Consider the following 14,688-nt stretch of genomic DNA (forward strand, 5'->3'; position numbering starts at 1 on the left):
GTTTTGACTTTACAGAACTGTCCGCCATTGTCGGTTATGAATGTTGTCGTTACTACCGCATTGCATTGTGGGATATTTATGCCGGTGTAGTGTCCAATGTTTGCATACTATAATATTTTACCCAAAATAGTTTGCAATTTGCTTAATAATGTACTTAATAGCATGTTAGTATGGAATTTCGGACGCAACCATTGTAGTGCAAAGCTCTAAGACGCTTACTTGTTGTTAGCCATGGAAAGCTCCTGTTAAACTTTGATGTATTATAATGATACAAAAACAGTGAGCACTACTGTTGCTGTATGTGGTAGTAGATGGTAAATTAAAATGTGAAGCCTGATCACTTTTACTTTCAGAGCGAAGAGCATAAAGTACATAATTCTCAATGGTTACACAAATCTGAGGCTAGCTCATTTAACTATGAAATTATCTCCTCTATACTTATTATCAGAAATGTGTTATTGTGCCTATGTGTACTATATATTGCACTTTTGTAATTACTCAAACACCCAAAGCACTTCAGAGCAATAAAAAAAACAGCAGATGAAATTTCTTTGCAGGCCCTTAATAGTTCAATGACATGATACACGCCTCTTTATATGCACTGTATATGGAAGACATAAAGCTTGTCCAATAGAGTGATATTCAGTTAGTATAGCTGACAGTGAGTTTAGGGTACATATTCAGACTAATGATGAATGAATGAATAGGTCCCTCTAGGGACGGGAGTTGCAAACTAGCTCAGGCTATAAATGTTGGTCCATGCTATGTAGTTTATTACAATGAACATTAAATAACTCATGATAAGTTAGCTTGGCATTAAACAGCATCAGCAGTCAGTACTGATTAATATAATAATAGCAAAGCATCAACGGAGTTCAGTTCATGACAGGAAGAGACAGGGCCATGCAGTCATGCATTACCCCACCTGATTGTCCAAAAACATGAGGTTCCTTTGGAGGTGATGGGAGAGAATGTCGTTCTAACGTCAGCAGCAAAAAGGAGAGGAAATAAAAGGCAACAGGAGAGTGAGACAAAAGAAAAAAGGACGTCACAGTCTTTCTCTGATGCTCTATCTCTCTCTCTCGCTCGTTCACACAAACACACAAGTATGTCACGTACAGTGAGTGTACCCAAAGATAACCGGACAGGAAGGAAGGCGGGACAAGTCAAGGTGAAGAAATAAGGTCAGGTAGCAGCAGGTGTGCTATATAAAGTAACAGAATGAGTGCACTATGGGAAATGAGAGACTAGAGCTCCAAAATGACCAAATGGTCATGTACAGACTTGACCAAATGCAGGCAAAACACAAAGAAAGCAATAAGCTAAGGTTGAAATAATACTTAAAGTGCATTACTTAAAGGGACAGTTCGGGTGTTTTGAAGTGGGGTTGTATGAGGTACTTATCCATAGTCAGTGTAATACGTACTGTACATGACGGTCAGCACACCATCAGTCTGGAAAAAGAGACAGGAGTACCAGCAAATGAGCAAAGCAATGCACTGCTGTGGACGGGGAAGGCAGAAAAAAAGTATTTTAGCCACATAAAAGGCTCACCTAAAAAAAGAAATCAATTCCCGTTTAAGTTTACGCTATATTTAGAATATTTTCCTACAGGGAACGGAACTGAAAGTGAAACGTATCTATACTGTTCTTTAACAACAGGGTCTGCTGGTTTTGAAGACAGCATAGATACGTTTCATTTTCAGTTCAGTTCCCCGTTGGAAAGGGCTGTCTGGCGGCAAGATAAAGCAGTGAAACTATTCTAAATATAGTGTACACTTAAACGGATATCGTTTTTTTTTGGGTGAGCCTTGCTTTTAAATGGCTAAAATATGTTTTGCTGATGCCCCACAGCACTATAATGCTTTGCTCCTGTGCCGGTGTTACACCGAAATCTGTGACCGCAGAGACAGCAACACATAATGTCACCAATTCTGATGGCTGTCATCAGAAAATGTGACCCCACTGTACCTATCTTCTACTTTTCTTTTAAAGTTTTCTGAATATATCTTTAAATTAAAAATATTAAAACACATTTATATTTTTTAACAATTTAGTTTTGTGAGTTTTTTTGTCACATATTTGCCTCATTTATTATACAGGTACAGTGGGGTCACATTTTCGACGACAGCCATCAGAATTGGTGACATTATGTGTTGCTGGTTCTCTGCGGTCACAGATTTCGGTATAACACCAGTACTCCTGTCTGTTTCTCCAAGCTGGAAGTGTGCCAACCGCCGTCTACTGTAAATGGATTAGTACCTCATACAACCCTACTTCAAAACACCCAAACTATCCCTTCAAATTACATCACTTAAACTGGGTGTAAGTATCTTGATACTGAACCCACTAAACTCCATAAGGTAAGGCAACAATCTTTGGCTCTACTGGTACAAGTAGATAAACCTAAATCCCTCATAGCAAACCATTCTCCACTTCAGGCCTGGTTGACCTACATCAGGAACAGTCAAATCTGTACTCCGACGTCTTAGAGGAGACTTAAAATGCAAAAAACCCTGAATTAACATTTACGTATGCCAGTGGCCTTAACCTCCTTAGCCGGTCACTCTTTAAGCTCACCAATGGCTTTGAGTTTCATTTCCGGCTAACATCTGTCTGGACTGTTTAGGGAAGTAAAATGACTCAATCAACTGTTTGCCTAATTTGAAACAGATCAAATGTAATGATTTTATGGACTATGTAAAGTCAGATGCTTCTGGTTGTAAAATAAGTTTCCAGATATCTCACACGTTTTGGGAAAATTTCAAAGCAAGTTAGCTGATCCCTAAATATGATGAAGAGACCACTTCAAGCCAAAGAGAAGTCCTTTAAGGAGAAAATGCCTACTGTAGCGCCTTTTCTCCTTAAATCAGCCATGTGTGAAGACCAAAAAAAAAAATCCTCTGGATCGAGATGGATAATGGAAGTGGTCAAAGATGGCACACACACCACACGCTAACACACAACCCTGGAGGAGCATCTCTGGGGGCCTGACCTTTGGGTTGTCGCCATCCATGTTTAGTTGCATAAGCTGCGCTACAGTGTGCTCCCGGATACTGTTTAGCTCTGCCTGCTGCCGCCGCAGCTTTATCAGCAGCAGAGTCAGTTCCTCAGGCTGCAAGGGAGGGAGGAAGGGAGGGAAATACAGCCACAATGAAACAGGGACACACCGCACGGGGAGTGGGAGAGGAGAGGAGAGGAGAGGAGAGAACACACCAGGACAGGAGATTTAGAGGTATCAGGCTCCCAATAGGTGAACAGTTTATATCTAGGTATTGAGTTTTTCATGCAGCTCAGGAACATAAGATTATCCAAGCCGGTGCAATCGCTGTCAGCAGCATGCAAATTCGACCACTCAAGACAGAAGAGCAGTTTAGCATTTGTTACAGAACCCAGTTCACACTTAAACCAGCTCCGTGAGGACAGAGCACTGTGTACGGCTTTGACATAAATTCCTGATCTGGCTTAGAGAGTTTTGAGTGACAGGGTTTTTAAGTCTCCACTGATGTGAAGCGAGTCAAAGGAGCTCGTGAAGTGAGCATACCCTAAATCCAACCACTTGGAACACACATCTGCCTAAATCTGTCTCTAAAGATTCTGTCACAATGTCTTCTTGGAAGGGAATGAAGGACAGAGAGAGGGAGAGGGAGAAAGGGGAGGGTAGGTGGAGTTATAAAAATAGCCTTGTCTTTCAAAGAAGTCCAATTAAACCCAAATGAATGAGTGTGCGCTCTACACACTTATTCAAGCGTGAAATTACTGGGCGGTGTATTACAGAAATTCCGTAAGAAGATAGTGATGGAGACAGAAGGGGACAACAACATGGATAAGAACTTACTGTTTTGCCTTGGAGAGACTGGGAGTTGATAGATTGTACTGGGATCCCTGCAGGCATAGACCTCCTATCAGGTGGGTAGGCATACTGCTGGACACAGTCAATTAAAAACAAAACTTTAAATAAGCATTCACAGCTGAACGGTTCAACCAAATACAAAGAAACATTTTGTACATATCCTCAGCGTTATTTAGCCATTTAGATACTTTATTTTTTATTTGCCAAAGTATTGAAATATACGTCCTTTCACAAACACAACTCCATCTCCTGTCAAACAAAGAAAAGTTGAATCTCACTCAATTGTCCCTCCCTGACAGTCAAGCTGACGCTGAAAATAACAAAAAACAGGGATTTATTAATTTCCACGGCCGCACCTAACAATTATTTTTTTATAGATTAATCCAATAATTATTTTTTGGATTAGTCAACTAATTTAGCGATTCCTTTAGAGATTATTTTTTAAATTCCTGATTAATATAACAATTTATCTACCCAAAATAAAAATAAAAAATATGTCTGATTAATATTTAAATATTTTATTAAATCATCTTCTCTTAAAAACAAACAAATGTAACAAGATAATAAACCCTATTTGTCAGATACCTGATCATTCAAAAGGATTGCTGTGACACAATTAACACAACAATTAATTTAATCATTGTCATAGCAACCCTTTCCCTGACATGAAGAATTAGCATTTTTACTTAAGTACTTCACTTCAAACATAAAAATGGTTATGACAGTATTACAGGATTGATTTCATGCTTTGACCAGCCACACAGGCCGATGCACGTTTGCAAATCGACATATATTTGTAATTGATGGCGTAAATTAGGTCATCGAATCACCCTAGACTTATTTATCTCGTATCTTGACTAGCTTTAATGGATCATAACATAAAAGGTATGGAATTAATCTGTAGATGCTCCGGTTCGAGGTGAAACCAAACTTGTATGAATGTCAGTTTTTGAGCCCCGATAAAGTTCAAAATGTGGCCTGCAAAGACGAAGTAAGGCTTGTTTTTAGCCTAACCATTTGCCAGGGATGCCTTTTCATACTGAAAAAGTTGTGGTTCACTTGTGGCCCCTACCAGCTGGTTAAAAGGAGCGAGGAGACAGCAGTCAATGACGGTGTAAAACAGTCAATAAAATAGTTTTTCAATTATTCTGAATTGTCAAAACCTCAAGAGGTCTTTGAGCATACGGTCATAAATGAGCACAAAAAATAAATGATAAAATAGTAATGATCTCCATGGAGATGAATGGAATTTTGTCTGTGCTCCTCAAAATATATTTTTTAAAAGGTCCCATATTATGCTCATTTTCAGCTTCATACTTGTGTTTTATGTTTCTACTAGAACATATTTAGATACTGTAATGTTCAAAAAAAACTTTTATTTTCCTCATGCTGTCTGCCTAGATAAGGTGTGAATGTGAGTGTGAATGGTTGTCTGTCTCTATGTGTCAGCCCTGCGATAGGCTGGCGACCTGTCCAGGGTGTGTACAGTACCCTGCCTTAAACCTGCTTTATAATAAAGAAGACATGAAAATCTTGCTTTTCACAATATGGGACCTTTAAATTACTTGATGGATGGAAACTTGGGTTCATTGTTGACCTCTGGGACCAGTAACAAAATTAGCTAAAAAACACTAAAAGCTAATTAGTGGACATTTCAGAGTAGACTATTTTGTTACATACCAAAATTACATTTAAACATATAATCAGTGACATTTTTTTTTCAGGAACAGTGTCCCCCGAATAATCCAAAGTACACGCTGTTTTTAGAAAGACTGTTTCTGAAGTAAAAGGTAATTCTATTGGAAACTGTTGGCGGCATGTTCTGACACTGATTGTGGAAACGGATGTTGCAGTTTATTTTTTTACATTGTCATTGACATTTTTGATGCTGGGAGCATCATTCACCTGCATTTTATATCATGGATATGTCAAAATCTGAGCAAATAAAACCAGAACTATCTGCATAACTAGATAACAGGGAAATTAATAAGTAAGTGATAAATAATTTTTTGTTATGTGTGAATTAACTGACCTTGTTGAGTTGTGGCCGGTGCCGTCTGTCGATGCTCATGTCTCCTCTGTAAATGGGAGAGGACACCTCTGAACGAGCACTGTTCATGTTGTAGGATCTCATCGGAGAGTAGCCGCCGTACATAGACAGGGAGCCGTGGGAGGGAGATGGGGGGATGGAGTGGCTTGGTGCGGCGTGCTCCGACAGGTTGATCATGGTTTTGGGACTGGCCATGTTGCTGTAGAGCCCCGGCGGTCTAGGGGGGTACCCCTGTCTTTGCTGCCACTCAAATAACTGCCACATGGTGTCGTCGCGCATGGAGCGACGCTTGTCACCTGAGGGACCCATGGCTTGGTCGTACAACGATGGCGACATGCTGCAGATGCTGTCCCGCTGTGCCATGCTATTCCTGGGCATACTGCAGTAGCCGTCGCCATAATGAGGCATATAGGGTACCCGATGGCTGGGCATGTTTCTGGGCAGCGTCTGGTATGACGTAATGCTGGGGAGAAAAAAACAAAAAAAAACAGAAGTTGTTATGAGGGAGTTGAAGAGATCTTATTCACTTGATCAACACAGAGAAACTCTTCGACTAGTGCTCAGTGAAAATCAAATAATTTAGTAGTACTTTTTACTAATTAATTAATAATAACTCACATGTAGTGAGCAGTGGTCAACTCCAGGTCTGAGAAGTGAAGCCAAAGTGGAAGTGCCTTAAACTTGCATTCTCTTCTAATAGCCAGCAGGGGGCGACTCCTCTGGTTGTTAAAAAGAAATCTGATTGTATAGAAGTCTATGAGAAAATGACCCTACTTCTCACTTGATTCATTACCTAGGTAAACATTGTAAACATGAGTTTATGGTCTCAATCGCTAGTTTAGGGTGTGACTACCTTGTGATTGACAGGTCACTACCACAGCGTTGTCCGGTCTGGGATTTATCTGCGTTTTCATCTTACAACGTTAACCCTTTCACAGTGTGTTTCCAGTTCATGAAAGTTAAGTGTAACATTTTGGTCGCCTAAAAAAGCTCCACCCTCTTGTATCACTTCTGGTTGCAAAAATGCCAAACTTGAAGCTTCAAAACGGCAGTCCACAAACCAATGGATGACATCATGATGACTACGTTCACTTATATACACTCTATGGTAGTGAGCAACTAGCTTTCATATCTATTTTTTTTTTTTTTTATGTCTTTACCATCAGCCCTCAAAAGGAGGTACAAAAATTTTATAATTCTTCAACTACTTTATTTTTTGTTTATTTATTTTCCTAAATGAAATGTGATTTTGTTTCATGAATAATGAATGTTCATGTGGCAAGTTTAAAGTAGAAAAGAAGTTGTTTATAGTCAATTAATTTTTTATCTTAAATAACACCAAACAAAAACACCCAATTATAACTTTCTAGCTAACTCAATCATCAAAGCAATGTAAAGTTATGAAAAAACAAATCAGTGCAAGTTTTTGATTTGGCTTTTAAAAACTTTGTAGTTGCAAAACACCTCCGGTCTAGTCTTCTTCTACATGGATTCAAACCGGACGCTTCACTATCAAGAACCCTCCCAAAGGACAAATTAGACCTTTCTAGTGATAACACAGCCTTGAAAAGCTTCTCTTCCACAGAGAGTTCAATGTCAGTGCAGCTGGCATCGAGACAGCTTCATATTAAGACTAAAACAGTCTCTAAAATGCAGTAGCATTAGAAAAAGGCTTGTGACTACAAGGAAACTAAGTGTTATTCTGGAGGACATGCATGTCATGACAAACAGAGACTGTTGAAAGGGTTAAATGGCGAGAATATGGTCAGGGAAATAACACGCTTATCACAGAGGACCACTATGGAAATAAGGGCCAATGACCTTGTTGTGGTTTTATCCATGATACTCTTTTTAAATTCATGCATTGCTCAAAGCAAGTATGTCCATTTTTCTAAATAAACGTACTCAAGGAGTGAGTGAGTGGAGGCAAGGAGCCAAGAGGCTGTGTCAAACATGAGCACAAGCCAGGCGACGATAACCAGATGGACAGACAGACACACTAACAGACGGGCAGACAGGCAGACACAGTGAGAGAGCAGGTTTAATCTCAACCAATTAAAACTGGGACTCTCACAGCAGGGCCAGAAACAGGCATGCAGTAGCTCTGCTCTGCTCAGCTATTGTTTATCCCCAGTTCTACTTACTAATACACTCAACACTGTAATATCAAAGTGTTTGAATCATGGTGAGGAGCGTGTGAATCCTCTGGCTTTAAACAACACAGCTTTACAGAGAAATGGGACTAAGAAGCTTTAGAAAATCGGAGTCTGCACATATACTCTACGCGGGCCCCCTCAGATGTTTTAAGGAGAATCCCTCCTGTCTCAAGATGCGGTTGAATCAGCATTTCTACATTATACCAAGTTTAGCCAAGTTCCACTTCTTGTTGAAGTGGGACGAGATTGGACTCTTGTGCAATAACCTAAAAACTACTTGTGCTGGCATATTTTCTCCTCTTGCAGCAAAAATAATATGAGATCGCACAATGAAATATTGAAACATTAAAGGGATAGTTGAGGTGTTTTGAAGTGGGGTTGTATAAGGAACTTATCCATAGTCAGTGTATTACCTACAGTTGATGACGGTCAGCACGCCCCTAGCTTGGAGAAACAGACAGGGTTACGGTTAAACATATTTTACACACCTAAAAAAAATATCAGTTCAAGTGTACGCTATATTTAGAATAGTTTCACTGCTTTATCTTGCCGTCAGACAGCCCTTTCCAACGGGGAACTGAACTGAAACTTCTCTTCTCTTTACTAAGCCAGCAGACTCGAGTCTGACTCCGTTGACAAAAACAGTATAAATAAGTTTCACTTTCAGTTCAGTTCCCACGTCGGAAAATGTTCTAAACATAGCATACACTTAAACTGACATTGATTTTTTTTTTTAGGTGAGCCTTACTTTTATGTGCCTAATATACGTTTTGCTGCCGGCCCCATCCACAGCAGTACTTTGCTCTGCTGCTGTGATGTTGCTCCTGTCGGTTTCTCCAAACAGGGGGCGTGCTGACCGTCATCTACTGTAGGTAATACACTGACAATGGATAGGTACCTCATACAACCCCACTTCAAAACACCCGAACTGTCCCTTTAAATTACATCACTTAAACTGGGTGTGAGTATCTTGATACTGAACCCACTAAACTCCATAAGGTAAGGCAACATTCTTTGGCTATACTGGTACAAGGACACAAGAGTGATTATAAACCTAACCCATTCTCCATTTTTTTTTTTAAACCTGCAAACGATCATATAATCAAACTAACCTCCTGGTGTCATCATCCTGGTTGCGTCCTCTTTGCGTGCGGACCCAATGCTCCAGTTGCTGCATAGAGCTGGTCCTACTCATGCCGCGTTCTGGCTCATGGGGGGGACTTCGCCGAGGAGGGACTCCAGTCGCCTCAGCGGGACAATGCTCACCGGATCCATTGACCTGGGGGCTGCGGTGTGACCCGTCCATTTCTGCCGGAGTCTGCGGCGAGGCGATGTTAGCCTTGATGGCTGCGGCCTGGGCTGGCTGCAGTTTGATACTGTTGATCTTGGTGAGCGGGCGCTCGCGCTCCGCCCCATCCTTCTGGAAGCCGTAGCGCTCGGCGTCTCGCTGCTTCCTCTCTTCGTCTGCTGTGGTGGAGGTGACCGCTGCGGTGCGCTCACGGTCAGCCTCGCGGTTGAGTTCATTGTTCTGGATTTCAGGCTGTGTTAGAGGAGGCCTGTGGTTGGCCACGTGGTTGATCTCTTGTGGTCCACACTGCTCCACTTTTAGCCTGTCCAACCTGATAACGACAAAGAGGAGATCTTAGAATAATAACGATTTAAGTCCCTGCGTTAGCTAAAGGCAATCAAGACACATCAGATCACCTGCGCTGAGATGGAAAGATGAATTACATTAGATTAAATAGGCAGCTGGGATATTTATCTGTGTAATAGATCACCAGAAAAAGGTGTTGGAGGCATTGTATCAAGTATGGATAATATACTGCAGACCTGATGCATTACCTGTGTGAACCCTGCTAATGGGTGCAGCTCGGAAACAAAAAGAAAGTGCAAAGAAAATGGCTGGAGGTGCACAATGTTTCTTCCAGCTGCCAGAGGAGCCCAGGCGTGTAAAAGGAAATCAGATATCTCCAATAAAACACTGACTCTTCTGGGGCGCGTCACAAAGGTGCTGCTCAGACTCCGGTAATCCATTCGCAGCTCCCTTCTGCCTCCTCTCTAGAAGGCCTATATACAGCTCTGTGATCCTTAGGGAGGTCTCCAGAGGTAATTGACACCACTACTCCTTGGCCTTAGACAGACTCAAGGTCACAGCTTCAAAGTTTGGCAAATTCCCCTCAGCAGCACGGCTCACTGGGTTAGCAATAGGAGGGCAGTAGGAAAGGCATTCCTTCAGAGTTTCCACTTGGATCCTTTTAAATAGCAGCACTAGTCACGTAATGTCTTCTCCAGCCATCTGTGGCTCCACCAGCCCAGTAGAGCACACATTTAGCCCTATGAAAGGTCTGGGTGCATTTACTCATACTGCTTTTGAAGAGATTGTGGAGACACTTTAAGGGAAATGTCCAACAGATGAGGATTTGGGCTAAAGTATCTTTTTAACACTACCCAACAGCCTGTAGTAAGGGCTGTCAAAGTTAACACGATAATAATGAGTTAACGCTAATTTGTTTTAACACCACTAAGTTTTTTTACGCATTAACGCAACTTGTGATTTTTTGGTTGTAGCGGGCTCAGATTTAAAGTTAGAGTGAAGATGCTGGCACCATGTGAAACTAGAAAACCTAAAGAATCCATTGGTACACACCATGTCATACTAGCTTGTCATGAAGGAGGCTAAATAACGTTCCAAACATGCGCTAAATTTTGGCGAGAAAAAACTGTCATGGCCATATTAAAAGGGGTCCCTTGACCTCTGACCTCAAAATATGTGAATGAAAATGGGTTCTATGGGTACCCACGAGTCTCCCCTTTACAGACATGCCCACTTTATGATAATCACATGCAGTTTGGGGCAAGTCATAGTCAAGTCAGCACACTGACACACTGACAGCTGTTGTTGCCTGTTGGGCTGCAGTTTGCCATGTTATGATTTGAGCATATTCTTTATGCTAAATGCAGTACCTGTGAGGGTTTCTGGACAATATTTGTTGTTGTTTTGTGTTGTTAACTGATTTCCAGTAATAAATAGTTACATCAATTTGCATAAAGCAGCATATTTGCCCACTCTCATGTTGATAAGAGTATTAAATACTTGACAAATCTCCCTTTAAGATACATTTTGAACAGATAAAGAATGTGTGATTAATTTGCGATTAATCACGATTAACTACGGACAATCATGAGATTAATCGCAATTAAATATTTTAATCGATTGACAGCCCTAATGAAAAGATATGATAGGACTGTCCATAGAATACAATACACTAGATACATCTAGATAGGTATTACAATGCCGTTACACTAGATAGTCTTATAACGGCATCACACTGTCCTATTTAACAGTGCTATTCAGTGGATTTCAGGCACTACTGCTCCATGTAATTACAAAGCACTTTACCACTACGCCTCTGCTCACCCATGTAAAAGGAGGGCATTAGACAGGCGGGCTGCCAAATGACAGACATTTAGCACAGTTTAAAAAAAAGAAGGAAAAAACCCTCTCCTGATGAGTCAGTGATCCTCATCAGCCAGCGCAGCTGTGCACAACATCCCCTGAACAACCTGCACCATGCATTCACAGGGACTGTATGCACACATGCACTGTGGCATTCGTGTGTATGTTACTCTGTTATAAACTTCAACAGTAAAAATAGTTAAAGACAGTCCAGAAATGTCAAAAGTGGGTGGTGAACTGTTGCTTAAGAACTTAACAGGCTTAACAGAGGGATTTAAAAACATTTGCTTACAGTACAGATGCTAAAAAAGAAAAATCAGGATGGAGAAATGAACCAAGGAACCAAGTCAATCATCCTTGTTTTAAGAACTGTCCTCAAAGGCCATTTTCAAATGTCTTTTTCTTTCATTCAAAAGCGAAACAACCCGCTGTAATCTCCCAAACTTCAAATAAAATACAGGCTCTCTATAAAAATGACTATTATAGTGATCCTTTTACAAACCTTTTCACTGGCTCTGAATGCACAAGTGCAGCATCTGTCATTACTTTCATCCAAGACTCCATCTCTTTGGCTGTGTCAGAGCAAAAATAGTATGTCCGCATGTTGGGATGCGTCGCCTGTTTTGACAATGGACAGGAAAAGTGACACACAGAGAAAGTTACCTGAAAGAGAGAAGAGAAAAAAACATCAAGTCAACCGGGATTGTTAGCACTTTAACCCTGACCGGTGAATCAAGGTTGGTTGCTTTCATGTATCAATAAATAACAAGAGTGAAGAGCTGTTGAGACACTTTATGAGGAATCAATGATGTATATCATGTGTTTTAGCAAATAGTGGTGAAAAATGTGATGGTTTGTGAAATACTCCTGGCTGTGGGCATCTGTACATCCACATAAATCAAACAATGAGTCACCTGAGTTTCATGCATACCATTAGATTAGGGCAGTAAATCTGCCACAATACTGTAGGACTCACCATGCAGTTCATTGTATGGCAGAGACATTGTTCCGTAGTTGCTCTTTTCCATGCAGTGAACAAACCAATTTATTGTTAAAGCCAGACACAGAAAGAGAAAAACAGAATGTTTAGTGAACAACCTCAATATCCTGTCTACCAATGTCTGAAAAACAAACAAAAAAGCACTGTCATTGCTCCAATTACTTCAGAATAATCTGGAGAAATAAGGAACTTTTAATGACATGGTCATTTAAGAGACAGGAAAAGTTTAAAATATAAAATATGAAGTCAAAAAGTCATCCCATTCCTGAGCGATTCTCTGTAAACTGAAGAGGTCATGGGCTGCTCTCGTGTTTCTCTCTCTCGGCCTGAGTCTAAGTTGGAAAAGGAGTGGGCCGTGTGGTTGGAGAGACCTTGAGCAGACTCCTGGGCGTCTGTGTTTGGCTGTGCTTGGCAGGACAACTTTGTTGTCTCTTCGGGTTTATGAAGGTCCCACAGTCAAATACTCTACACACCACTGAGAGCCCATAAAATATGCCTGTTGCCCTGTAACTTGGGGTTTCCGAGTCAACTAAGGGTATAGCAATGCTCTAGTGCTACAAGCAGTAGCCAGCACAGACATAGCACTGTAGGCGGCAAGTGCTCTCTTTGCTTTCTTAGCATGAGCAGAGTGCAGTTCAAGTTTTAAACTAGAATTACCACCTCACGTTGTATGCCTCGCCAAACAGTCAAGTTGTAGTTTACATCCATGTTTGTCCAAAATGTCATCACTTTATCATTTAATCCTATTAGACACTTGCCTTAAATTGTCAGAATTAGGATATGAATTATTGAGTTATGGCCAAAAACACATTTTGTGAGGTCACAGTAGGGTGACCATTAGAGGCTGTGACAATCATGACTTATCACATTCACTACTATCACCCCCTTTGATCACAGGGCTATCCCCCTCATTAACGCACTGAGGAAACTTATTGTTGTCAGTCAATTGCAAAATATTTCTAAATTAAAGAAGAGAAAGACAAAACATTTTCAAAGCAATGTAAATCTAGAAGTGATAACACTGTGGGAAAACCACTACAGCAAAAAAAAAAACTATTTTCTAACTTTCAAACTGTATATCTGTGATCAAAAGTACCTCTTACCAACTATCTCATTTTATTAGATATTTAAACAATACTGATGCTATAATTTAGCTCCCAATGTCTGTATCCATAAAATGTGCAGTCTAACAAACTTTGAGAGGAATGAAAACATGCACTGACCTTGAAAGCGTATTTTCTGTTAATGTGATCATCAACCGACAGCATGGAAACACGAAAGCTCGGTAGGAGGATGCTGCCGAGTATCCCCTCCTCTTTTTCATCTGCAGAGAAACACCAAGTCAGCACAAAGCATTAGGGGGCTATTTTTGTCAGTCAACGTCATTTTCGCATGATATTACACTCTTGTGTGGAACACTAATTTGTAAACAGAAAAAATACCAAAAGACAAACCAAGTGGATTGTGAGATAAAAAAAACTAAAAGAGCAGTGTGTTGGTCAGATGAGCGGAGTCCAATCAGCTGAAAAGATGAGCATTGATTCAGTGTCCTATGCAGCTCGGCCGCTCTAATCCTCATTAAGTTAGCAGACAGGGCTGCACATCAACAATGGAGCACTCTCCACAGGGGGGATTAGATTGAGTCCCCAGTTTTAAGCAGAGAATTGCTTAACCTCCTAATTTGTTATAGGCAATCTGAATTGCTTCCCCAAAACAGTGCAGGAAAACAAATGATATCAGGGAAGTGACTGCTGCAGGCCCATCACTGCATTTGCTTTGTCTGTTTAGTATGTGTGTTTGTGTGTGTGTGTGTGTTGACCAAGGTTATAATAGTTTTACATTTTCACTTAGTTTTTATTTTATTTTAGTATTGACTTTTCAATTTAGTTTTAGTTAGTTTTCAGAGTGCCTTTGTTATAGTTTAGTTTCAGTTATTCAGAAAGGTCTAGTTTTACTTTTCATAAGTTTTTTACAGTAGTATGTGTTTGCTTTTGTTAGGGCCAGCTATAATATCTCAGAAGTATGTAACTATACTGTATATACATACAAAATACATGGTTGGAGAACTATGTAGGAATGGCCATCTAGTGAAGCACATGCGGCATAGTACCTTAGTATACTGGAAGGTCAAGTCTGTACACTTTTTTCACAGGCAATATTGTTTCAGTTTAG

General features: G+C 40.5%; 1 protein-coding gene across 37 annotated transcripts in view; it reads right to left on the reverse strand.

The window, feature by feature from the left end:
* plekha5 (pleckstrin homology domain containing, family A member 5) overlaps window positions 1-14,688 on the reverse strand; it is a 112,835-nt gene that overhangs the window by 20,154 nt on the left and 77,993 nt on the right. For 11 of the 37 annotated variants that reach the window (XM_037766892.1, XM_037766884.1, XM_037766880.1 and 8 more), the window contains 7 exons: window positions 13,740-13,840; window positions 12,019-12,134; window positions 9,172-9,678; window positions 5,886-6,366; window positions 3,839-3,925; window positions 2,996-3,115; window positions 926-979 (listed from right to left, as the gene is read on the reverse strand). In XM_037766892.1, coding sequence (XP_037622820.1) covers window positions 926-979; window positions 2,996-3,115; window positions 3,839-3,925; window positions 5,886-6,366; window positions 9,172-9,678; window positions 12,019-12,134; window positions 13,740-13,840 — 1,466 coding nt within the window. Of the gene's footprint in view, window positions 1-925; window positions 980-2,995; window positions 3,116-3,141; window positions 3,610-3,838; window positions 3,926-5,885; window positions 6,367-9,171; window positions 9,679-12,018; window positions 12,180-12,492; window positions 13,716-13,739; window positions 13,841-14,688 lie in introns of those variants that run through there. The other 26 variants (XM_037766881.1, XM_037766910.1, XM_037766887.1 and 23 more) reach the window with 8 other exon arrangements.

Source organism: Sebastes umbrosus, chromosome 4, assembly GCF_015220745.1.
Source record: "Sebastes umbrosus isolate fSebUmb1 chromosome 4, fSebUmb1.pri, whole genome shotgun sequence".
In the NCBI taxonomy this organism is placed as follows: Eukaryota; Metazoa; Chordata; class Actinopteri; order Perciformes; family Sebastidae; genus Sebastes; species Sebastes umbrosus.